Source organism: Ascidia mentula, chromosome 8 (assembly GCF_947561715.1).
Source record: "Ascidia mentula chromosome 8, kaAscMent1.1, whole genome shotgun sequence".
Taxonomy (NCBI): domain Eukaryota; kingdom Metazoa; phylum Chordata; class Ascidiacea; order Phlebobranchia; family Ascidiidae; genus Ascidia; species Ascidia mentula.
The window spans coordinates 7,232,900-7,252,355 of record NC_138573.1 but is presented as its reverse complement, the minus strand read 5'-3'; the positions used below and the strand labels follow the sequence as shown (position 1 = coordinate 7,252,355).

Sequence of the window (19,456 nt, the reverse complement as noted above, 5' to 3'; positions counted from 1 at the left end):
GAGATTTTTTTGCAATTTTGAAGTACTTACAGAATATAACTATATTGATATCTTAATCGTTCCTCAGAGTTTTCTACTTATAACTTGCGACAAACACACAAAGGTAAGAAGGAGCGAAAACTTTGTTTAAAGTTATTTGGAGAAAGGTCTGTTTAACAATCTTTTATTTTTTTTCCTCTGCAGTACTCTCAGTTGCGGGAGCTTCGATCTCTGGCGGTTTTCGATAGTTGGGAAACACCTCCCAGGGCGTTTTAAGGTCAAATTTACGAAATTCTTGCGCTAGTTCAACGGGATCGCGTACGATCCTCTGCAATTCGTCGTCGAAACGAACCTGAAATGAAATCTGTGTTATGGAGATTGCAACAACGATCAAACTTAATTCCATACAATATTTGTTCATTTACAACTTAAAAGTAGTTGTAAAACAATGGCAAGTATGACAAATTTTGGTGAAAAATGACCCAAAAATCACAAATGCCTCCAATCCCCATTTCCTATTACCTCATAATATCCTGATAATGGAAAGTCCTTTCGAAAAGGATGACCATCAAATCCATAATCGGTTAGGATCCTTCTTAAATCAGGGTGATGCCGGAAAAATATGCCATACATATCCCACACCTACACAAAGAATGCCAATAATTTTGGGTTTTGGACAAAGACAGAAAACCACACCAACATTTAAAATATATCTTACCTCTCGCTCATACCAGTTTGCAGCTGGATGCACAATACAAAGTGAATCAAGGGCTGTTACTTCATTTGTGTATGTTTTAATCCTTACCCTTTGGTTGTACACAATCGACAGAAGATTGTATACTACCTGCAAAACACAAAAAATATGTACATACTTCGTGTAACAGAAACAAAATTAGTCACTTCTAAAGATCTGCCAGTTAGACATGACACTGGTTCATAGGGCAACATAAATTGGCAGTCAATAAATTATCCGTATAAATTAAAATTTTATTATTTTATTCTAAAAATAAATATATACCTCAAATCTACACGCACGAGTTGGAACATCAACAGCAGTCAAGTCAATCAAATTTGTGAACTGGCAAAGGTGGTTGTCTCTTAGAAAGGTGAATACTGGGATTACAGAATCTGGAGAGATCATTACCTCAAGTTCATTTGTGAAGGTTACCTGAACCTGAATAAGAAACAAAAATAAATCCAAACACCGCCACAAACCGACAGGTTATTTTCTGAACACAATCAAGTGCTTTACATGAAACTTGATGCAAATATTTCAACAGTCCTAAAGATCGGATTGATTCGATTAGTTTTATTTAAGTCAAAAACTTAACCAAATGCCAGATTGGAAAATTTACAATTTAGAGGATTTTTTTTCATTGAACATAAATTTCTCGGATTTTTTCACAGACATACCGTCGTTTTTTATATTTTAATGCACTACCTAATTGTTTTTGCATGGATTTTTGACTTTTTTCAATTAGGACCGGATGTTTCTTTGGTAATCTTACACATCACATCAGTTATCAGGCATAAGGAATTCATACAAAATGGTACAATACCTGTTGAACAAATTTTGGAAGGCATTGTGCAATGTAATCTCCAAATTCTACCAACTTTTGCTTCACAACTTCAGGAGAAGCTCTTACAGCAGCTATAACGAAATGGAAAATTTAACTATAAAAATGTAAGTTTAATTAAAAGAGAAAAATTATAGCTTGTTACTTACGGATTTGCTCAGTTGGTGGAATAGTCCCAGCATCATTGCTATAAAGTCTTTTACATGCATGTTGCTGTAATCCGGCTGTAGAACATAAACCGTATTAACCGTCAATATAGTGCTATAGTGGTTTATCACATTTTTTCCCGATAATATCACAATAAAGTTAAATAATAAAAATGCCCGCATTACCTGAAACACGAGTGTAACATCGCGCTGCAGTCGAACGCAATAAAAGCGATCGAAAGAGTCGCGACATTTTCCACCTTCAGTCCAACAAAGCTATTCTTTGCCAACAAATAACAAAAAAACCAAAGACCAAATTTTTGGTTTGCGTAAAATACGGATTACTGCGGAACACAATAGAAATCGTATGTTTTTCATCTGCGCACATCGAAAAAATACGTCAACAATGCGATTACTGCTGTCAAGATTAAATACATTTGATCTGAGAACAGAAACAAAGAACGCCAAATCCAGCGTATAAATGCACACAACACGTGATATTTTTATTACATTACATCCCATCCATAACAGAATACGTGAATATCAATAAAATCGTCTAAAAACTCAAATCAGAGTAGAGTCAAGTTGGGTGAGATCGCTTCGCCGAGTGAAGTCACCTGATGAACTGGGTGTACTATACGGTTGCACGTACTTTGCCGAGTAAAGTTGGATGAAGTAACTTTACCGAGTGTAGTTAGGTGAAGTCACCCGATGAAGTGCGTGCACCGAAAGTACGGCAAAGGTGAATTAAGTAACTTTCACCAAAATGAATAGTATCCCCCGCGAGTCCGTCTCACCAGGGTGTCGCAGTTTGAGAACCTCCGCATTATACCGATAAGTACACACCAATGAATTTCAAACGAATTCTAATAGATTCATGCCCAATGGTGGAAAAAATTTCGATATCCCACGCAGCGATAATTAAGTATATTCAGTGAGGGCTCTTAAAAAGAGAACGGAACTTTTTGGGAGTTCACAAGAAATTATCGATGGAAATCAGCTTTTTCGATAGAAATCCTTTTGTTTTTAAAGCAAATCATGATGTTTGTGGGCCCCTCTTGCTATTCACGGGTCCCAGACTGGTATGGTCCCTAGTGTGCCGCACCAGCTACACCCCCTCTCGTAGGCCCTGAATACAGTACGTCCAAAGGCACAGCTTGGCAACGCTTTGTCACACTCTAAAAACATGGCCCATCATTGGAACGTGACGAATAGTTTCTGAAGCGCCCGGGTGCGGAGCCGCAAGTCCGTGCTGGTTTTTCCGTTTCGACTTTGCCATTAGCCTAAAAATAATGCTAGTCACACCATGTCACACTACAGGTGTTTCTGTGAATTTATCGACAAATCAAGTGCCTGTACTGAGGCTTGGTGAAAGTAAAGATAGTAGGCTACAAAGCATTTGGTTCGTTAATCGGTTCCTTGGGTCTGCAAACACAACAGCACACTCTGGCTTCGGCACATTACAGTGCAGTCCGACACATTCGGTCAGCTCCTCTTCATCCAGAGGGGTGCAGCCGATACGACCACCAGGGCCCAGGTTCATTGAATAGCAAAAGTAGGGCGACAAACATCATTGTATGCTTCGATAGATTTATGTCATAAAGGCTGGGTTGCTTCTATGATTTCATGATCTGCAAAAAAACGTTCCCCCCCTTTTTTTCCCTTTAAAGGACTTTGCTAAACTTAGTCCCATAGAGATCAGAAATCAGTGGTTGCGCAAACACCGCTCAGCTGCTGAGTCGAAGATTTACGGACTTGTATTATGTTGGCCTGTTTTGATATAATTAGGAAGTGTCGTTACATACGATTCTTGATGTCCACGAAGCTGTAAATTAGTGGAGGTTGGTCAAGAAACACAGTGTTACCGGCATGACGTCACAACGCATGTGACGTTATAAAGTCGTTAAAGCAGTAAAGTAACAAACAGCGAAACACGTACGTCCGTGTTAAGACCAGCAGCGTCACAAGTGTTGCTAGCATAAGCTTTTGATTGGGCAAGTTTGTTTGGTAATTAAATGTATTAAGTTTTCACCTAGTACAAAACACCCCGTTTTTTGTGTTAATTTCAATAAGAATACAGTGCACTTTCTGATTAAAACAGCAGGATTGGCGTTGGATAACATAGAGGTGCGTTTTTAAGGGGCTCTGAAATGCTTACAGTCAAAATAGTGTTTTTGTGGTTGTTTAAACATATCAAAAACAATCATTGCTTTTGAAGAGAAAACAAAAAGGGACTACAATTAGGTTTACTGGAACTTTTGACTTGTTTTGCGCAAGGAGGGCTTGATGGTTTCACAAATATCACCTGGACTGAATCATTTATCATCAATATGAAGAAGTTCTTCGCACAAACACCAGGAAGTGAATTTGTTGGAAAAGTTTTGAAAGTCAGTAGATGTCATGTAACTGTTGAGGATGTACTTGCTGAAGGTAAATAGATTAAAAGATTCATCCCTGCCTCTTAATGAAATGCAATGTTTGCAGGTGGATTTTCCATGGTGTTTTTGGGCAAGCTTAACAATGGCCAGAGAGTGGCGTTGAAGCGAATGTTTGTAAACAACAGAGCTGACCTACAAGTTTGCCAAAGAGAAATTGACATAATGGTATGAGGAGATTATTATGTATATATATATACCAGATTGGAAAGTTTTCGGTGACTGTTAATTGGCAATGACAATGCATGGACCAACGATCATTTTTGTTTTATCAAAGTTTTGGCTAAATTGTTTCAGCAATTACAAACAAAGTTTTGCGAAAGTGGGTTCATGAAATCATGTTATCAATCTGGCTCGTTATTCTTGTTGCTTTGTACAGATAAACAAAAAATTGACTAAAGTAGATAAAGCAGACACATTTTACATATAATTTAGCCTGTATAGACCAAAATGTGTTTTTTGTTGGATTTTACAAGACATGTTGTACCATAATAAAATAACTTCGAGAAGTGTTAGTGCCTCGAATCATTGTCAAAATCCTGTTTGATGTGTAAATATTTGACCAGTTGTTATTGGAGACCATGTACTCCCTATCAAAGTCCACATCTTGTATAATTTTTATTTTAGAGGGAACACTATGGAAAAAAGAATATTGTGCGATTGCTTGATGCAAGCATTAATTCTTCACCAAACAACTTGGAAATATATGAAGTACTTATTGTGATGGAATATTGTAGAGGTTTGTTTCTTATAAATGTAGTCTACATCAAGTGGAGTGGATAGTAAACATTTTTCAATATGAATAATAGCATATTATGGTTAAACTTTGTTTGAAACCGCCATAAACATGTTTGACTGATAGTTATTTGTACATATGACTTAATACTTTTTGTTTTGTTTTTAAATATATTGATATGTGCCACTGCTTGGATGTGGGAGTATTATACCAGAGTATGAAACACTTGTTTTTACAGGTGGTCACATTGTGCAGTTGATGAACAATCGTTTGGGGTCTGGATTTTCCCAAAGTGAGGTTCTGAAAATATTCTGTGACGTTGTGGAGGCAGTTGCCTCATTGCATCATTCAAATCCCCCTGTCACACATCGGGACCTCAAAGTAATGTTTATTTTGTGCAGTTCACCGTAATCCTGATTTTGACATTTTTGCATTGTGTCAGGTTGAAAACGTACTCTTGCAAGACTCTGGCAATTATGTGTTGTGTGATTTTGGAAGTGCCACCACAGAAGTTATGAGCCCAAAAGACCAAGGGTCAAGACAGAGAATTGAAGATGATATAGCTAAGTAAGATAATATAATTTTTCATCAAACTGAAAACTTATTTGCTTTATTGTTGTTCATCTGTTTTAAAGCCCAGACTTTTATACAGTCCCGATTGGGAAAATATGCCCACTTTGAAATTATTCCATTGTGAACTCATTTTTACGCTTCAGTTACAAAGCTCATACAAAAACAAGCTCATTATATGCTTCACTTGACTGATATAATTTTATTGAACATTTAACCTCACCTGTTAACTTGTACATTTTTTAAGATATACAACATTGTCATACCGATCTCCAGAAATGGTTGATCTGTTTATGGGCAAGGAGATTGGTACACCAGCCGATATATGGGTAAGCTTTCTAAAATTAAAGTTTATGCAATCATTATTATTACTGCTGTTACAATAGGCCCTCGGATGTCTACTGTACAAATTGTGTTTCTTTGAGCTGCCATTTGGGGAAAGTACTCTTGCCATTCAAAGCGGGGAATTTACAATACCCGATGATTCAAAATACTCAAAGGAGGTGCACTGTTTAATTCGTAAGTCATGTGTTTTGAAACTAAACTCCTTATCACAACAATGTTTCAACAAAGTAAAACATTTCTAAGCTTTCAACGAATCATGACTACAGGGGTATAAGTTGTTTTGATTATTTAATGATAATTCACACATTTTCTTTAGGTTACATGCTTGAACCAAATCCTGACATCAGACCAGATATTCACCAAGTTGCACACTTTGCGTTTCAAGCATGCAAACTGCGCAATCCTGTGCTAAACACGAAGGTAAGGAAGTTGTAGTAAACAGCTTCTGCTACTTTATCTTTGCAAACTCTCTGTGACCTGTGGTGAGGCTGAAGGCTTATAATAAATGTTAATCAGGAGGACACCTCACTAATCCCCTATCAACACAAAGGCAATTTCAGCCTTTCCACTTAAATAGCAGTGTTTGTTTGCATCAGAAAATGTCATGTAGGTTTATTATGCGTTCCTTTTATGTTAGAAATTTTTGTTGTATCGCCTTGCAGAAAGTCACCATTCCTCAAAAACTTGCATGCCCACTGACCCGAAGCCAGGCAGAGGAAATGAAAGAAGCTGCAAAGCAGAGGTAAAGCAGTAAATCATTTCCTTTTGCTTGATACCACTAGGAAACTTATGAGCAACTTGGAACTCCACAGCATCCTTTGTAAATCGACAAACTAATGAAATCACCAGTCGCCCAACAAGTTGAACACAGGCAAATGGTGGCTTTTGATTGGCATTTGTACATAGCCTTACTTCCTGTTTGTAGTTTAATGACTTAATTTGTGCTGACATAACTTTGAGGATGTCCTGCTAATATATAGTAGTGAAACCACTCACAGCTTCCTTGAACTTTTTGACATAATTTTCTCTTGTTAAAGCGTGCACAATTGGAAATCAATGCAGTAAATACATTTTAAACTTTAAAAACATTTTTGTATCTTAAACAAGGTAAAGACTAAGTTCAATTATTACTATAAGAAAGAATTGTTAGTCATGAAATTGACTTATGATTTAATAGGGACCTTCGTAGCAAGCTAGGTTTGCCAAACAATGATGGTCCAACTGAAACCAGTATCACTCCAAGAAAGCGACCACAGGGAAAGCTGTCGTTGCCACAACCTACAGCAAGACCACGCTCCCAGCACATTGCATCCACAGCCCAGGTTTGTACAAGCCAGCAAACATAGCATTTTCATACATTTATGGAATTGATTGTTATTCCACTGTGGTGTAGGTTTCGAAGCCCGTTACTGTTTCAACTGAGGCAAGGCAGCAACCACCACTGACTACACCACTCTGTGTACACCCCAATGCTTCCGTGATGCCATCACAACCAACAGTTGTTATTTCTCCCAATTCCCAACCACAGGCTGCCACTCAAACCTCATCTGGACAAATGCAACCTCAGCAAATCCATCATTCTTCTGCTCAGCACCCCATGGTGAGCACTGAATTGGTCACTGTGTTGCATTGTCTTGTGGTAGCTATTCATATTGCTGAAGATAAATACATATTGCACAATGCCATGGGAACCAAATGAGTTTTTTTAAAGAAAATTTTCCACATTAATTGTTATTTTTGTTATATTGTAGTTCTTATTAGAAATCATGTGACTAAACAATACTTGAGAAACATAATGCATTATTTTTAGCATCATTTAATAATAAATTCAAAAAGAAGTTTTTATAATGATAGCAAACATAATTAAAGCAAATGTTTTTTTAACTTGTAGTTACTGTCCTAATCAGTATTCTTACGTGTTGCAGGGAGGTACTGGTATTGACCCAAAGTTGGTTCTACAGCAGACACAGTTGGCAGAGGAAGGGCAAAGAATGCTGCACCAGCAGATAATACCCATGCAACAACAGCTACTTGCTATTGAGCAACAGATGAACACTTTGAAACAACAAGCATCCCAGCAACCAGCGCTGATGCATCTTATTCAGGTGAGTCATTTAGTGCTTATTTTGCATTCCATTTAGTGCACACAATGGTTGCAGTCACATAGCACCCAAGAATTCGATTTGACTGATATCATATTATGTATATTGGTAAAAAGAATTGGAACTAAATAACAGGGAAGTTCTGATGTGCTTATCTACACAAATAGAAAGGTGAAAGTGGCCAAGACATGTATGTTGACAGTCCACACTCTAACCAATATGGATAAGAATAAACAAAAGACAGTCCAGTGTTTACCAAACTCCATGGTTCATTAAACTGTTGTTACATACTCACTTTTGTTGTGTTTGCTTTGTGCAAACCAATTATATGTGGTGATGCTTTGTGTTTTTCTGCTTTCCATCACAATGACAGTACAAAAGTAGTGGACGCATTTTTTTGTGTATTGTGCAACATTTTTAATATAGTACAGAGGCCCAAGCCAGAATTAATTTTTCTATTACTCCCTTTTTCACCTCCTAATGCCTTTACATGACATCGGTACCCTTTAAAGCAGCTACCCTATCATGACACTGTCTTATTTCGCCCCTTTCCACTTATTTTTAATTCGGTCAAGCTTCAAGACAACATGAAAATATCCAATTGCATGTTTGATACATTAACCCCATTAACCTTAAAGTCGCAATGACATGAATGGGCATATTTGGTTTCCAGCACTCTAATCATCCTGCTTGTTACTGCAGTGGTTGCATCAGAAATAAATCCAATCTTCCAACATGTGACACAAACAAATTAGTCATACCCATTTCCAGCACAATGACACAGTGTGTGTTTATTCTAATTATTATTCAAATTTAGTACTGATAGTTGCACTTGCACAATATCCTGTTCAGATTTATGCCAGAATAAGCAACTACAGCTTAATACATGTTTCTTAACATTAAAGTGCCCATATTACTTCTGCCTAACCAACATGTCACTTTTATGTTGAACTGTTTAGTTTGCACAGCTATACTGTATGTCTGTAGTTTTTTTTAAATAACTTATGCATATTTGTCACATTTACAGTATTTACCTCGTAAACTTGTTGCTTCACTTATATGTAACATATTTATATTGTATTTCTTTTACAAATATGCATGTTATATTAAGTTTAATTGTTATTCAGCCAAAGCTGCTTCAGTTGCAACAGGAGGGATCAGGCATCGCCCAAACGCTGCCACAAGTTAAAGCAAAGTTTCAGCAAATCCAACAAGCATTAGCCCAGATTAAACAGGTTAGTTACCCAACTGAATAATGCCATGTCTGTCGAAGATCTCAGAAGATAAAGACAAGTGTTAAGTGTGCAAGTAAAACTCTCAGCACAGTAATTTGATGCATGTGCAATGTGATTGGTTTGAGTTGAGCTGTGTGCTTGGGTTTTCCTGTTCAAACAGGAAACAAACTGCGAAGCTTATTGTGACAAAATGAATTGTGCAATATGCTTTCTTGGTCTGTAGTTGCTACGAAGTTACTACCACAAGTAACCTTATATTTTGTTCAATATAGAAAATCTCTTTTCCAATATTATAGCAGGGCCTGTTACAACATTTATAATCTATTTGTTTCCAATTTTTTTTTCAAATCGCTGCATGCTAAAGTTTTAATTTTCTTTTGTGCTTTTAGGCACTTGTCCAACAAGCAACCAACCAAATGCATGTTGCCAATGCCCAACAACTTCACCAGCAACAACAAATGAAGCAACAACAGATACAACAACAGTTGCAACAACAACAGCAATTACAACAACAGAGGCAAATGCAGCAACAGCAGCAACAGATGCAACAGGCTGTACAGCAACAGCAGCTTGAACAACAACAGTTGCAGCAACAGCAGCAGTTACAACAGCAATACATTCTCCAGCAACAGATTCAAGCACAACAGAAGGCGCAGTTGGAAGTTAGAAACGCTTCCCAGGTATTCAATTTGTTCAATTCACTGTGTCCGTCTCTGGGCCATACCTATAATGTTTGCTGGTGCCCTGCTTTTGTAAGAGACTGACTAGTAAACGACTTTAGTTTTTTGTTAATAAAGTTGTTTGTTTGCCCTTTACTACTAGGTATTGTAAATGCCACTGAAATTAAATCTAAAAAAAAAATTACAATAACTTGTTTATGCATGAACTAGGAAATTGTATAGTCTGTTTTAAAGTTGTATTATGTTTAGGTTGGTGGCAGTCATGCACCAGTTCACAAAGATGAAAACCAAGCCACTTCCAATAAAAAAGGATTACACAACCGTATACGGGTACTACCTGTTACCCTCGGTGGCAGTTTGTCAATATCCCCAGAACAACAGCAAGCTGAGGTGCCCGAGAGTTCCCACCGCACGCACAGAAGGGCCCAGAGTGATGTCACAAGTAATCATACCTACTTATACTGTCTGCTCACTATTACTGATGCATGTAATTAAGTGTCTTAATGAGTCTGTTATGTTCTAGTTTGTATTAAATGAATTAAAGACAAGGTAGCAAGCTAATTTGAAATGACCTTTTTGATGAATTAAATGTTAACTTTTTTTGCGCAATTCCTTCCCTTATCAGTACACTTTAACTGTAAAAAACTTTCGGAGTTCGAAAGTAATGTTTGTGTTTCAAACACAAATTAATATGCAAAAGCAGTGGAGCCAATAATGCTTTTGGTGAGCCAAAGACCTAACTGTATTGTCACCACAAAGTGGAAGTCTCTGCATTTAGTTGGCATAATCTTTCTTAGTCAGCAAAGCTGCACTAATGAGACTGATTAGGTCAAAACAGTGTAGCCCTATCTGCAGCTGAATAAAGAAATTGTCATGCTTGACTAAATCACCATGTACTTACCACTATGCATTATTTCATACAACTAGGCATGACCGCATCGTTAAAACGGAGAAACAAGGCCAACATGATGCCGAACCAGAACCTGCAAACAACTGACATCCATAAAAGTAAATTAGTGTGAATGCATGGAATACTAATAAATATCAAACATTTTTGTGTTTATTGCCAGGTTCAAGCAGCAATAGTTTAACGCCTGACCTGGAAGTTTGGAACCCTTTCGAAGGTGACAACTTTGGTGAAATGACTCAGGATAGCATTACTGACAGAGAGTTTGATGAATTTTTGACAAGCAGGAATCCCAATACAGGTATTAATGCACTATGTGTTCACTATGCTACAGAAATCCAAATCAAATGTGGCACATAAAAATTTTGATTTTCAACAGTATATTAAAAATATCAATTGTTCTAAATATTGAAATGAATTTGAAAGGGTTGCGTTCAATTTTTGAAATGTTAGTCCTGAAACTTAAGACCCAATCTATGAATTGTAATAAATTTTAATTAATTAAAGGCATCTTTTGAAACATGTTTGTCAATCAAAAACACTAAGTTCAGTACAAGTCTTTGTAGCCAGTTTAACCATTCCTGTATATATTACACAGAAGACGGAGAGAACAACAACAACATCATCAACATTGAAGGTGCCTCCATCCATACCGACTTCACGGCCTCAAAAAACTTGCCGTGCGACGCTGGTGGTGACAACACTGGCGTCTTCCCCTCAGCCCTCGCTTATAACCAAGAACCCACCCCAGGCACAGCACAAACTGGCATCTTTTCCTACCAAACAACTGAAGCAGTTGGGGAGAGTAGGATGTATGATGAGGGTAGTGGTGGTCAGACGACTTCTCAGCCAACGCAAGTGGCATCCTCTGTGTCTTCACAAGGTCTCCGGGTGTTTGGAGTGATCGGATATTCAACCTTGGATCCAACCATGGAAGGTGAAGTTTTTGCTCAAAATGTTGCATTTTCGTCGCTAGGAATGTCAATATGAATTGTCAGCTAAATACCGTTGTGTAAAAATGCTTTCTAGGAACAGTGTTTTTTAAGGTTGTTTTATCATGGTTCAGTTATTCCGTGTCCCCTTTTTCGTGTCATCTTTATTTCAAATTATTACATGTGTTCAGTCCGGTTTTAAGTAAAATTTGCGGTTCCTTATGATCCAAATTAACGTCACAGAAAGGGACGAGATCCAAATGGCAGAAGATGAGGACAGAGTCTCTTCTGATCCTGACTTCACTTCCTCAGACGAGGAAGAGGGAAAAGATGATGGAACCCACGAGAGAGGATTACTTGAATCCGAGGAAGAAGACCATCGGAGAGCAGCAGAGGTGGACAGCAATATGACTGACATGTTCGGAGCGACACCTTTTACGCAGCAACTTAACGTTCCTGAGAGTGAGTCGTCAAAGCACGAGCGGTCAGTGTCGTCCGGTTCCGATGTCTTCGCAAACGCCCCTTTCGCATCCGGTGAGTTGGACAAATAGTTGATATCAAACCGCACAACTGCTTTTTTGGCTTAATTGACAACTGGGGGATATGAGGACTTAATTGCTTCAAAAAATGAAAACCTATAACTAAGTGTATTACAGGGAAAGAATTACTTCCATCCATAGTGCTTTATTATAAACCTCCTGTTTTGCCTGAAACCGACAGAATATACCTGAGGTGCACTTCCATTTTGAACTTTGTACCAGCATTGCTTACAGTTTACTTTACCCTCCCTATGAACCTTTCCACACTTTGGTTTGTCAAACAAACACTCACATAAAACACTTCTTGACAGCCGGTGTAGTGAAGCCCGCCGCCGATGGTCGTCAAGAGGCAGCTCCCGATCTGTTCGGTTGTACGCCCTTCGCAGCTGCCATCCCCGAACCCAGCCACGAAACGAATTCTCCGCCTCACGACCCCTTCGACTCCGCTCCCTTTGTGGCTCCCCTCACCGACAGTCAGAACTTCAGCGAGACGACGGTGACGGTCGAGGACTCAAGCAAAGAAAGAAGCAAAGATCTGTTCGGTGCTTCCCCCTTTATGGTGCGTATCGTTTTAGATAATATTGGGTGTGTTACAATGACGCGGAATTTTTGATCTCGATTTTTGAAAATCGCAGCCGCACAAGGGGGTAGTGAACCGCTCTGACTCGAGGTTGAATCGCAAGGCGGCGGTGAGATATCACCAGGTGAAAGTGAGTAACGAGGGAGGCGTTCGCAACGTCCGGGTCGCAAAAAGTAAGTGTGGGAATTCCAGGGAGAGAAATTTCGTTGTTTTCCTCACGACAGGAATTCTGTCGGATTAAACTTTTTCGCCATTATGCTTAAAATTCAATGCAAACAGTTTATTTAAAAATAGTAAAATAGATGTGTCGATAATTCAGAAATCCCTTCGGGCAATAATATTTATTTCTCTCCACGTTTCGACTGTTATACAACAACTTTCACCAGGATGTATTTGCTCTAAAATTAAAAATCAATATGAAGCTTGTCTTGCCTTTCACTGTTGATAGTAAATGTGTCAAAAATGTGACGTCAAGGTTCCCACGACAACAACGAAAATTTAGGTCCGAAATCACGGCGGACAAGACAAAGGCGATCATCACGCAGCAGTAGCAACAGCAGCAGCGGCGGTGGATCGCGCAGGTCGAAAGTTAAAGCAATGCACAAAAGCAAACAAGCATTACGAAATCAGTCCGGGTAAGCAATAGTAACTCTTTATTTTTTGTTAGGTTGTAGTGTTTTGAAAAAAAAACCCGTATCATGAAATTCTATTTATGTAAACGTGTATTTTCAAGGTTAAAGTCTGGAAGCCTTATTTTCGCCTAACAGCATGATGAACGCGGTTCGTGTTCGAAACGTCTACTTAACTTAAGATGATTAACAGCTTATTCGCTTTAGCTTTCATATTCAAAGCATAGTCATTCCTTCCCGGAAAACAGAAATTATGACGTTTCACATAACGAAAGCAAATACTAACCTTCAGGGTCAATATACGCAACCGAAACTTATGGCGCAATATAAAACGATTTCCTATTAAGCCCAAATCCATATCTTTACAGAAATCACAGCGAAGGTGTGATGCCTCAAAAGGCGGATGCTTCGACAGACCTTTTCGGCCTTGCGCCGTTCGCACCAAGCGCAACGTCGCCCCGCATCGACAAGAAGGTGGCTGTGAACTGATGCTACCTTCGTTTCAACGCGTCGCGTTACTTCATATATCTAAAAACTTGATTTTTTCCTTGTCGATCGTCGCTGCTTCTTATAGCCGAAAGACGGGCGCGCGGGTGGTTATTTATCATCAATTATATTACCACTATTCTACACCAACCACAGTTGCTACTCGTGTCATTGTGAGTCAATCCGCTTGCGTTTACGAATTGAACCTTGATGTTTATATCGCATCACCAATGCTTGGATGAAGTCAGTGTTAACCATGCCTTGTGCACAGACGCGTTTGTTTCGAACTTCCTTGCATCATTTAATGATCACATTCGCTTGTTCCTACCAGTTACGTTGTTCCCTCGCGCTAGGTAAACTTTTTCTGTTATCGCCTTCCTAAACTGCGTGGATCCGTACTTTCGACTTATATCTCACCGCAACGCGCAGTGTCATATTTCAACCGTTATCATGTCCACGTGCTCAAACCAGATTGCCGTACTCAGTAAGCTTTCATTCCTCCTCTTCAATTCACACGAACGTATCAGATCGTTTGCTCCATTTGTGCCCGAGCAATGCACATCTTATTGTTATGCGTGTCTTTGTCCTTCTCTTCAAATACTACTTACTGTCATTTAGCCATGTATTGTAATTTTCCCAGTTTGATGCCAGCAGAAGTATGGCGAATAGCCGCTTTCCCTTAGTAATTTTCATTTTGCTGTACGTTCTATACTGGTTGAAGAGCATCTAACAGCTTAATATTAAACGTGGGCATTTTCAATCGGACTGAAGTTGTGCACAAGAAAGGTTACAAGGTTTATTGAAATACGACGAAACATCAATGCAATTTCTTGTATAAGTAACAAACACAGCCAAACAACTTTAGGACACATTTGCAGCTCAAAATGCTGGCTTCGAATGAGACTCAACGCGACCAAATCTTAAGTAAAAGTAAAGTTAGTACAACCAATTTCATAAACACACATGATATGCTTCACGTACTTGGAACATCGAAAAGGTGTAAGTGTGACGTCATTTATCTGGGTCTGCCGCGGCCACGACCAGCACCGGGCATTTGACCTTCGCCCTGTCCCGATCTTGGGTTTTTCACTGTTTCGTCAACCGAAAGAATGAGACAAGCAGCTTCAGATGCAGCCGTAAGCGCGTTTATCTAAAGTAATATATGCGATGATCACAACAGGTACGACTCGATTGAACACTGCAACCCACATACCTTGACAACTGACGGCTCCCAAACACAAGCAACGAAATTGTCGGCAATATCCTCATTGTTAATGTCGACACCGTACCTTCACAAACATACCATTTTATGAAGGAATAATTTTGTGTGTTTCTTCAGACCAAACTTACCACTTTCCATCGTCTTTGGAGTGAACTTGACGTAACTTGTTCAGGATGTTCGTTGAATCGAAACCAGCATTTTCACATAGCTGGCGGGCGATAACTTCCAGTGCCTACAAGCGACGTAAGGGTCCGGGTTAGACTGAGACAATAAAATCATTACTAAAACGCTATTACCTTGCCGTAGGCCGATATAAGGGACTGTTGTTTTCCACGAATAGTTCTGGCGTAGTTTCGGAGAGCTTTACTAATTTCCATTTCGATCGCACCACCGCCAGCCACCACAGCGTCATTCTGCAGATAACAAGAAAACAGTGTGTTATGCTAATTGGTATAACTTCAGCATTTTTTAAGGGGGCTAATCATCCCATTTACCACGCTTGGCTTTTCTGGCATAATTATCAACGTAAAAATTCTAGGTAAGCTCTATGATTAACTGAGACATTAAAAAATGCTTGCCTTGATTGCCCTTCTCACTATCATAATGGCATCATGTAAAGATCTTTCAGTTTCTTCCATAAACTGTTCTGCACCCCCACGCAAGAGAATTGTGCATGTTTTGGCTTGAGGGCATCCACGGAAGAAGTTGAATCGCTCACCACCAACCTGCTCCTCCTCAAACTCTTCACAAGTTCCCAGAACATCATCAGTGAGTTGCTGTACACTAGTTTGAATGCTGCCACCACAAGCCTAAAAATGTCATACCATTTTATTACCTGGCTTTGTTGATGAAAAGTGTGTTTTAGGCCAAAAAATTACCTTCATGGTTCGTTTTAAGTCCTCTTCAGTTACTCTTCCAGCACAGAACATGTCATGGTCGGCAAAAAACTGTGTAGCAACATCTCCAATAGGCAGTTTGCTAAGAACAACCTGCAATACAGAAAAAAAACGTAATATTGATATCTCATGGTTAGTTGCTTCAAAAACTAAAATACATACATTGGCACCACTGTCTTTGATTAGGTTCATCTTGTCATAGAGAATTTGCCATTCAGCATCAACAATTTCTTGGTAGTCCTGTAACACAAATATTCTGTGTTCACACAGATAAAGAAGCAAATATGCTTTGTCAGGGGTATGGCCTTAATGCTAATACAATTTCCAGTGACAAAATTCATAAACAGCAATAGGACAATACAGCAACACATAAGGGTTTTAGGGTGTTTTTCAACTTGCCTGTACATTGTTGACTCTGACTTCTGCATTCTCTTTTTCTGATTTCAACTCCAGTTCCACATTGAGCAAGGCTATTTTAGGATTAAGGTATTTCTTTCTTTGCATCTCGAACCCAGCATAGGAAAATGTCTTTTTAAAAGCAACACCAGCTACAAGCTTGGACTCCTAAAGCAACGAGGTTTTACCATCTGTTATTATTATACTTATTCTGCATCAAACCTCTAGCGCTCCACCAGAAATCTTCTTGATGCCAATCATATTAAGAGGCAAAAGGTCATCGAGTAGCTGAACAGCATCAACAACCATTGGAGCAAACATATCTTTGTAGGATGCAATAAGTTTGGAGCTTAGTGCAGTGGCAGCACATTTTTCCAGCAAGCTTCTCTGTTCTCTGCAAAAAAATGATAGTTTGATCAATTTCTGCATACTTCCAAGCCTTGTTTGTTCCTGGCTTACTGGGGGTCATCTTTTTTAATTTCCACCTGAATCTCCTTGATCTTGTCAATTGCAAGCTGAGTTGCTCGTCTGTATGCCCGGACAATAATCTGCATAAAAAAGCAAGGAATAAATGCATTTTGTCAGCTAATCATGTGTTGCAAAGAATGAAAAATAATTTACATTTTCAATACAGCTGACTTTCTGGCAAAATAAATCAGCCTGATGAATTTTGGAGATATGGCAGAAACATTGGTTGAATAAACTCAATGTTAATTTTGGCAAAAGCGTCAGCTATATTGAGAATTGCATTGTGTCATACAGTAGTTATAATTACCTGTGGGTGAACCCCATCCTCAACATAAGACTTTGCTTGCTTTAGAAATTCAGCCCCAAGTAAAGTTACTGATGTTGTTCCATCTCCAACCTGATAAATTTTAAAATAACTTTTTGTTTCCTATTGTGACCCTCACATCGCAGAGAAAATGGATTTATACCTCAGAGTCTTGAGACTTGGAAATGTCTACCAGGGTCTTTGCAGCTGGATGTACAACATCCAATAGCTTTAGAATGGTTGCTCCATCATTTGAGATTGTAGCCTTGCCTAACAACATATGTGACATAGTTTTTTCAAACAAATATCAAAAAACAAGGTGTACAAACCCCGATCATCAACAATAAGTTTGTCCATTCCACGAGGACCTAAAGTTGTCCTAATGGCTTCAGCAACAACCTGACAAGCATTGATGTTGCTAACAAGCTGCGGAATTCCCTGGGAAGAGTCAGTTCCCTCCTTGAGGAGAATGATTGGGGGTTGCTGTGAAAAAAAATTATTATAGAAAACAAAGATAGAAGCATATTGTAAAAAAGCACAACTTGTTTTGCCAGTTTGTTATCTTCATTACGTTAATCTCCGATAATTGCCAACTCACCATGCTTTTTGCTGTTATTTTCAAACCAGTTGATTGAAACTTTAGAATTTCTTCGATGACAACCTGACATGCGATCTAGAAGCTTCTTGAATTTGTTCGGGGAACCGTTGGTTACGTCAATCAAATTTGCCCCATGCCTCCGCGAATGTTGGTTTCACAATGGTTGAAGAGAAGTTTTTTGTTTGGCAACAAGCGCAAATCACTGAAAATAATTCACTACACAATGTTTAACACCACAGATTCTCACTTTTTAGCTAATATTAATTTTTAATTTTAAATAATACACCCTCTACCCTCGATAGTGTTATAAACATGGCGTTTGAGGTGGGAACGCATCAAATGCTCTGATTTATTCAAATTGTTTTCGAAGGGAGTTTACGTTTTCTACTACTAACCAGAAACTTAAGAAAATAGGGACACATTTGATCGCAGAGGATTTTGCTGACTCTTGCTGATTGATTGCTAAAAAGGTTGTAATAAGAACTTTATATGACCAAAGTATTTGAAGAAAATTTTTATTTTCTTGCAAGGCAGATGCAAGAACTGCCGTTTTGGCAACCACAAGAAAAAATAGTGTTAAAACGCAAGGAATCAAACACGGTGTCCAATGGGAAACTAAAAAGTTTATAATAAAAAGGCCGGTTAATACTTCATTTGAAATAACGATTTTAAAGCTAAGGAAAGTAGTGGAATACAAAATAAAGTTCTTGTGTTTATGATTTAAAAATACATCTTTATAAGTAGGAAAAGCTTTTGCGGTAGCATGTTTTGTTGTTTTACGGTATGTGCAGCAGATACAGACAAATCTTGTATGCTGGTGTTGATACAATGTGTTTTAGACTCATGTTCTTTTGGTCCAGGGCATTAAGAATGGTACGACAACTTTTTACCCATGTTGTCCTATCCGGTGGAAATTCGGGATGTGACAAATTGCCAACACAGAAAAGGTTCCGATTTGACCAAAACCGAATGTCAGCGATCTCCGCTGCAGCGACATCATAATTCCAATATGTCGTTTATTTGTGTGTAATAAAAGTGCACTAGTAGCATATTTGCTTCGTGTAATCTCATTTTTGTGTTTAAATTCCAACGAAAATAAAAAGTAGGCTATTTATTGTTGTTTACATCGACCCGGCACATCCCTACTTTCCAATCTAACTCCCAAACAACAATGATTCTCATAACCCCCTTTTGATGCTTGCGGGACCCTCCATCGACTTATAAAACATAAACGAGGTATTTTTGAACAAAGCGTATCTGTTCCAAATCTGCTATGAAGCTAGAGGGACTGTAAATAATTCAGAATGCGCAAATACTCAAAAGGGTGAAATGCAATCCGCGTCCGTGTAATATTGACATCAGAAATATTCGCCAGTTTAACCGCATCTTCGACCGTGCAGTTTTTGCAAAGAAAATATAAACAAAACCACACTTTGTTTCACCACTATAACGACTCGCACTTCGTTTTATTAATGAGTGTACGTGTTTATTTTTACGCTTTACTTTCGTTTTCACTCCAGATCAAACAGTTGTAAAAAACGTATATTTGGGGTTTAGCGTACGTGTGTCGATAAATATCGTAATCAGGCTTATCGCGTTTTACTCTTTTGATTCTTGCAAAGGTCGAAGCGCGAAGACAGTTACACTGGCAACACTTTCAGTGTTTTTATTACGAAACATTTCTGCGCCAATTT

General features: G+C 38.6%; 3 protein-coding genes across 4 annotated transcripts; 1 reads left to right on the top strand and 2 right to left on the bottom strand.

The window, feature by feature from the left end:
- Window positions 1-104: 104 nt before the first annotated feature.
- On the bottom strand, window positions 105-2,039 carry LOC145911190 (NADH dehydrogenase [ubiquinone] iron-sulfur protein 3, mitochondrial-like). Its single transcript, XM_082998449.1, has 7 exons — window positions 1,889-2,039; window positions 1,706-1,780; window positions 1,539-1,630; window positions 998-1,153; window positions 698-823; window positions 502-621; window positions 105-331 (listed from the first exon to the last, which is right to left on the bottom strand). Exons 1-7 carry the CDS (start codon window positions 1,953-1,955, stop codon window positions 164-166), a joined length of 804 nt encoding a protein of 267 aa, XP_082854575.1. The 5' UTR covers window positions 1,956-2,039; the 3' UTR covers window positions 105-163.
- Window positions 2,040-3,923: 1,884 nt separating this feature from the next.
- Window positions 3,924-14,625, top strand: LOC145910411 (uncharacterized). 2 transcript variants are annotated; one of them, XM_082997530.1, is made up of 23 exons: window positions 3,924-4,132; window positions 4,187-4,305; window positions 4,765-4,876; window positions 5,112-5,254; window positions 5,316-5,440; window positions 5,691-5,772; window positions 5,830-5,962; window positions 6,105-6,208; window positions 6,451-6,530; window positions 6,966-7,110; window positions 7,182-7,388; window positions 7,714-7,893; window positions 9,018-9,125; window positions 9,515-9,805; window positions 10,055-10,247; window positions 10,733-10,813; window positions 10,876-11,013; window positions 11,311-11,649; window positions 11,888-12,178; window positions 12,495-12,742; window positions 12,819-12,936; window positions 13,266-13,398; window positions 13,761-14,625. In XM_082997530.1, the coding sequence occupies exons 1-23, from the start codon at window positions 4,033-4,035 to the stop codon at window positions 13,879-13,881; spliced, it is 3,591 nt and encodes a 1,196-aa protein (XP_082853656.1). In that variant the 5' UTR covers window positions 3,924-4,032; the 3' UTR covers window positions 13,882-14,625. The 2 variants fall into 2 exon arrangements, with proteins under 2 accessions (XP_082853656.1, XP_082853655.1); XM_082997529.1 differs by having other exon boundaries at window positions 13,239-13,398.
- Window positions 14,626-14,660: 35 nt separating this feature from the next.
- Window positions 14,661-17,905, bottom strand: LOC145912604 (T-complex protein 1 subunit eta-like). Its single transcript, XM_083000136.1, has 15 exons — window positions 17,763-17,905; window positions 17,494-17,647; window positions 17,328-17,434; window positions 17,168-17,257; window positions 16,852-16,940; window positions 16,615-16,786; window positions 16,396-16,560; window positions 16,159-16,236; window positions 15,979-16,089; window positions 15,679-15,909; window positions 15,397-15,513; window positions 15,229-15,332; window positions 15,092-15,167; window positions 14,860-15,028; window positions 14,661-14,797 (listed from the first exon to the last, which is right to left on the bottom strand). Exons 1-14 carry the CDS (start codon window positions 17,763-17,765, stop codon window positions 14,894-14,896), a joined length of 1,632 nt encoding a protein of 543 aa, XP_082856262.1. The 5' UTR covers window positions 17,766-17,905; the 3' UTR covers window positions 14,661-14,797; window positions 14,860-14,893.
- Between the last annotated feature and the right edge of the window lie 1,551 nt (window positions 17,906-19,456).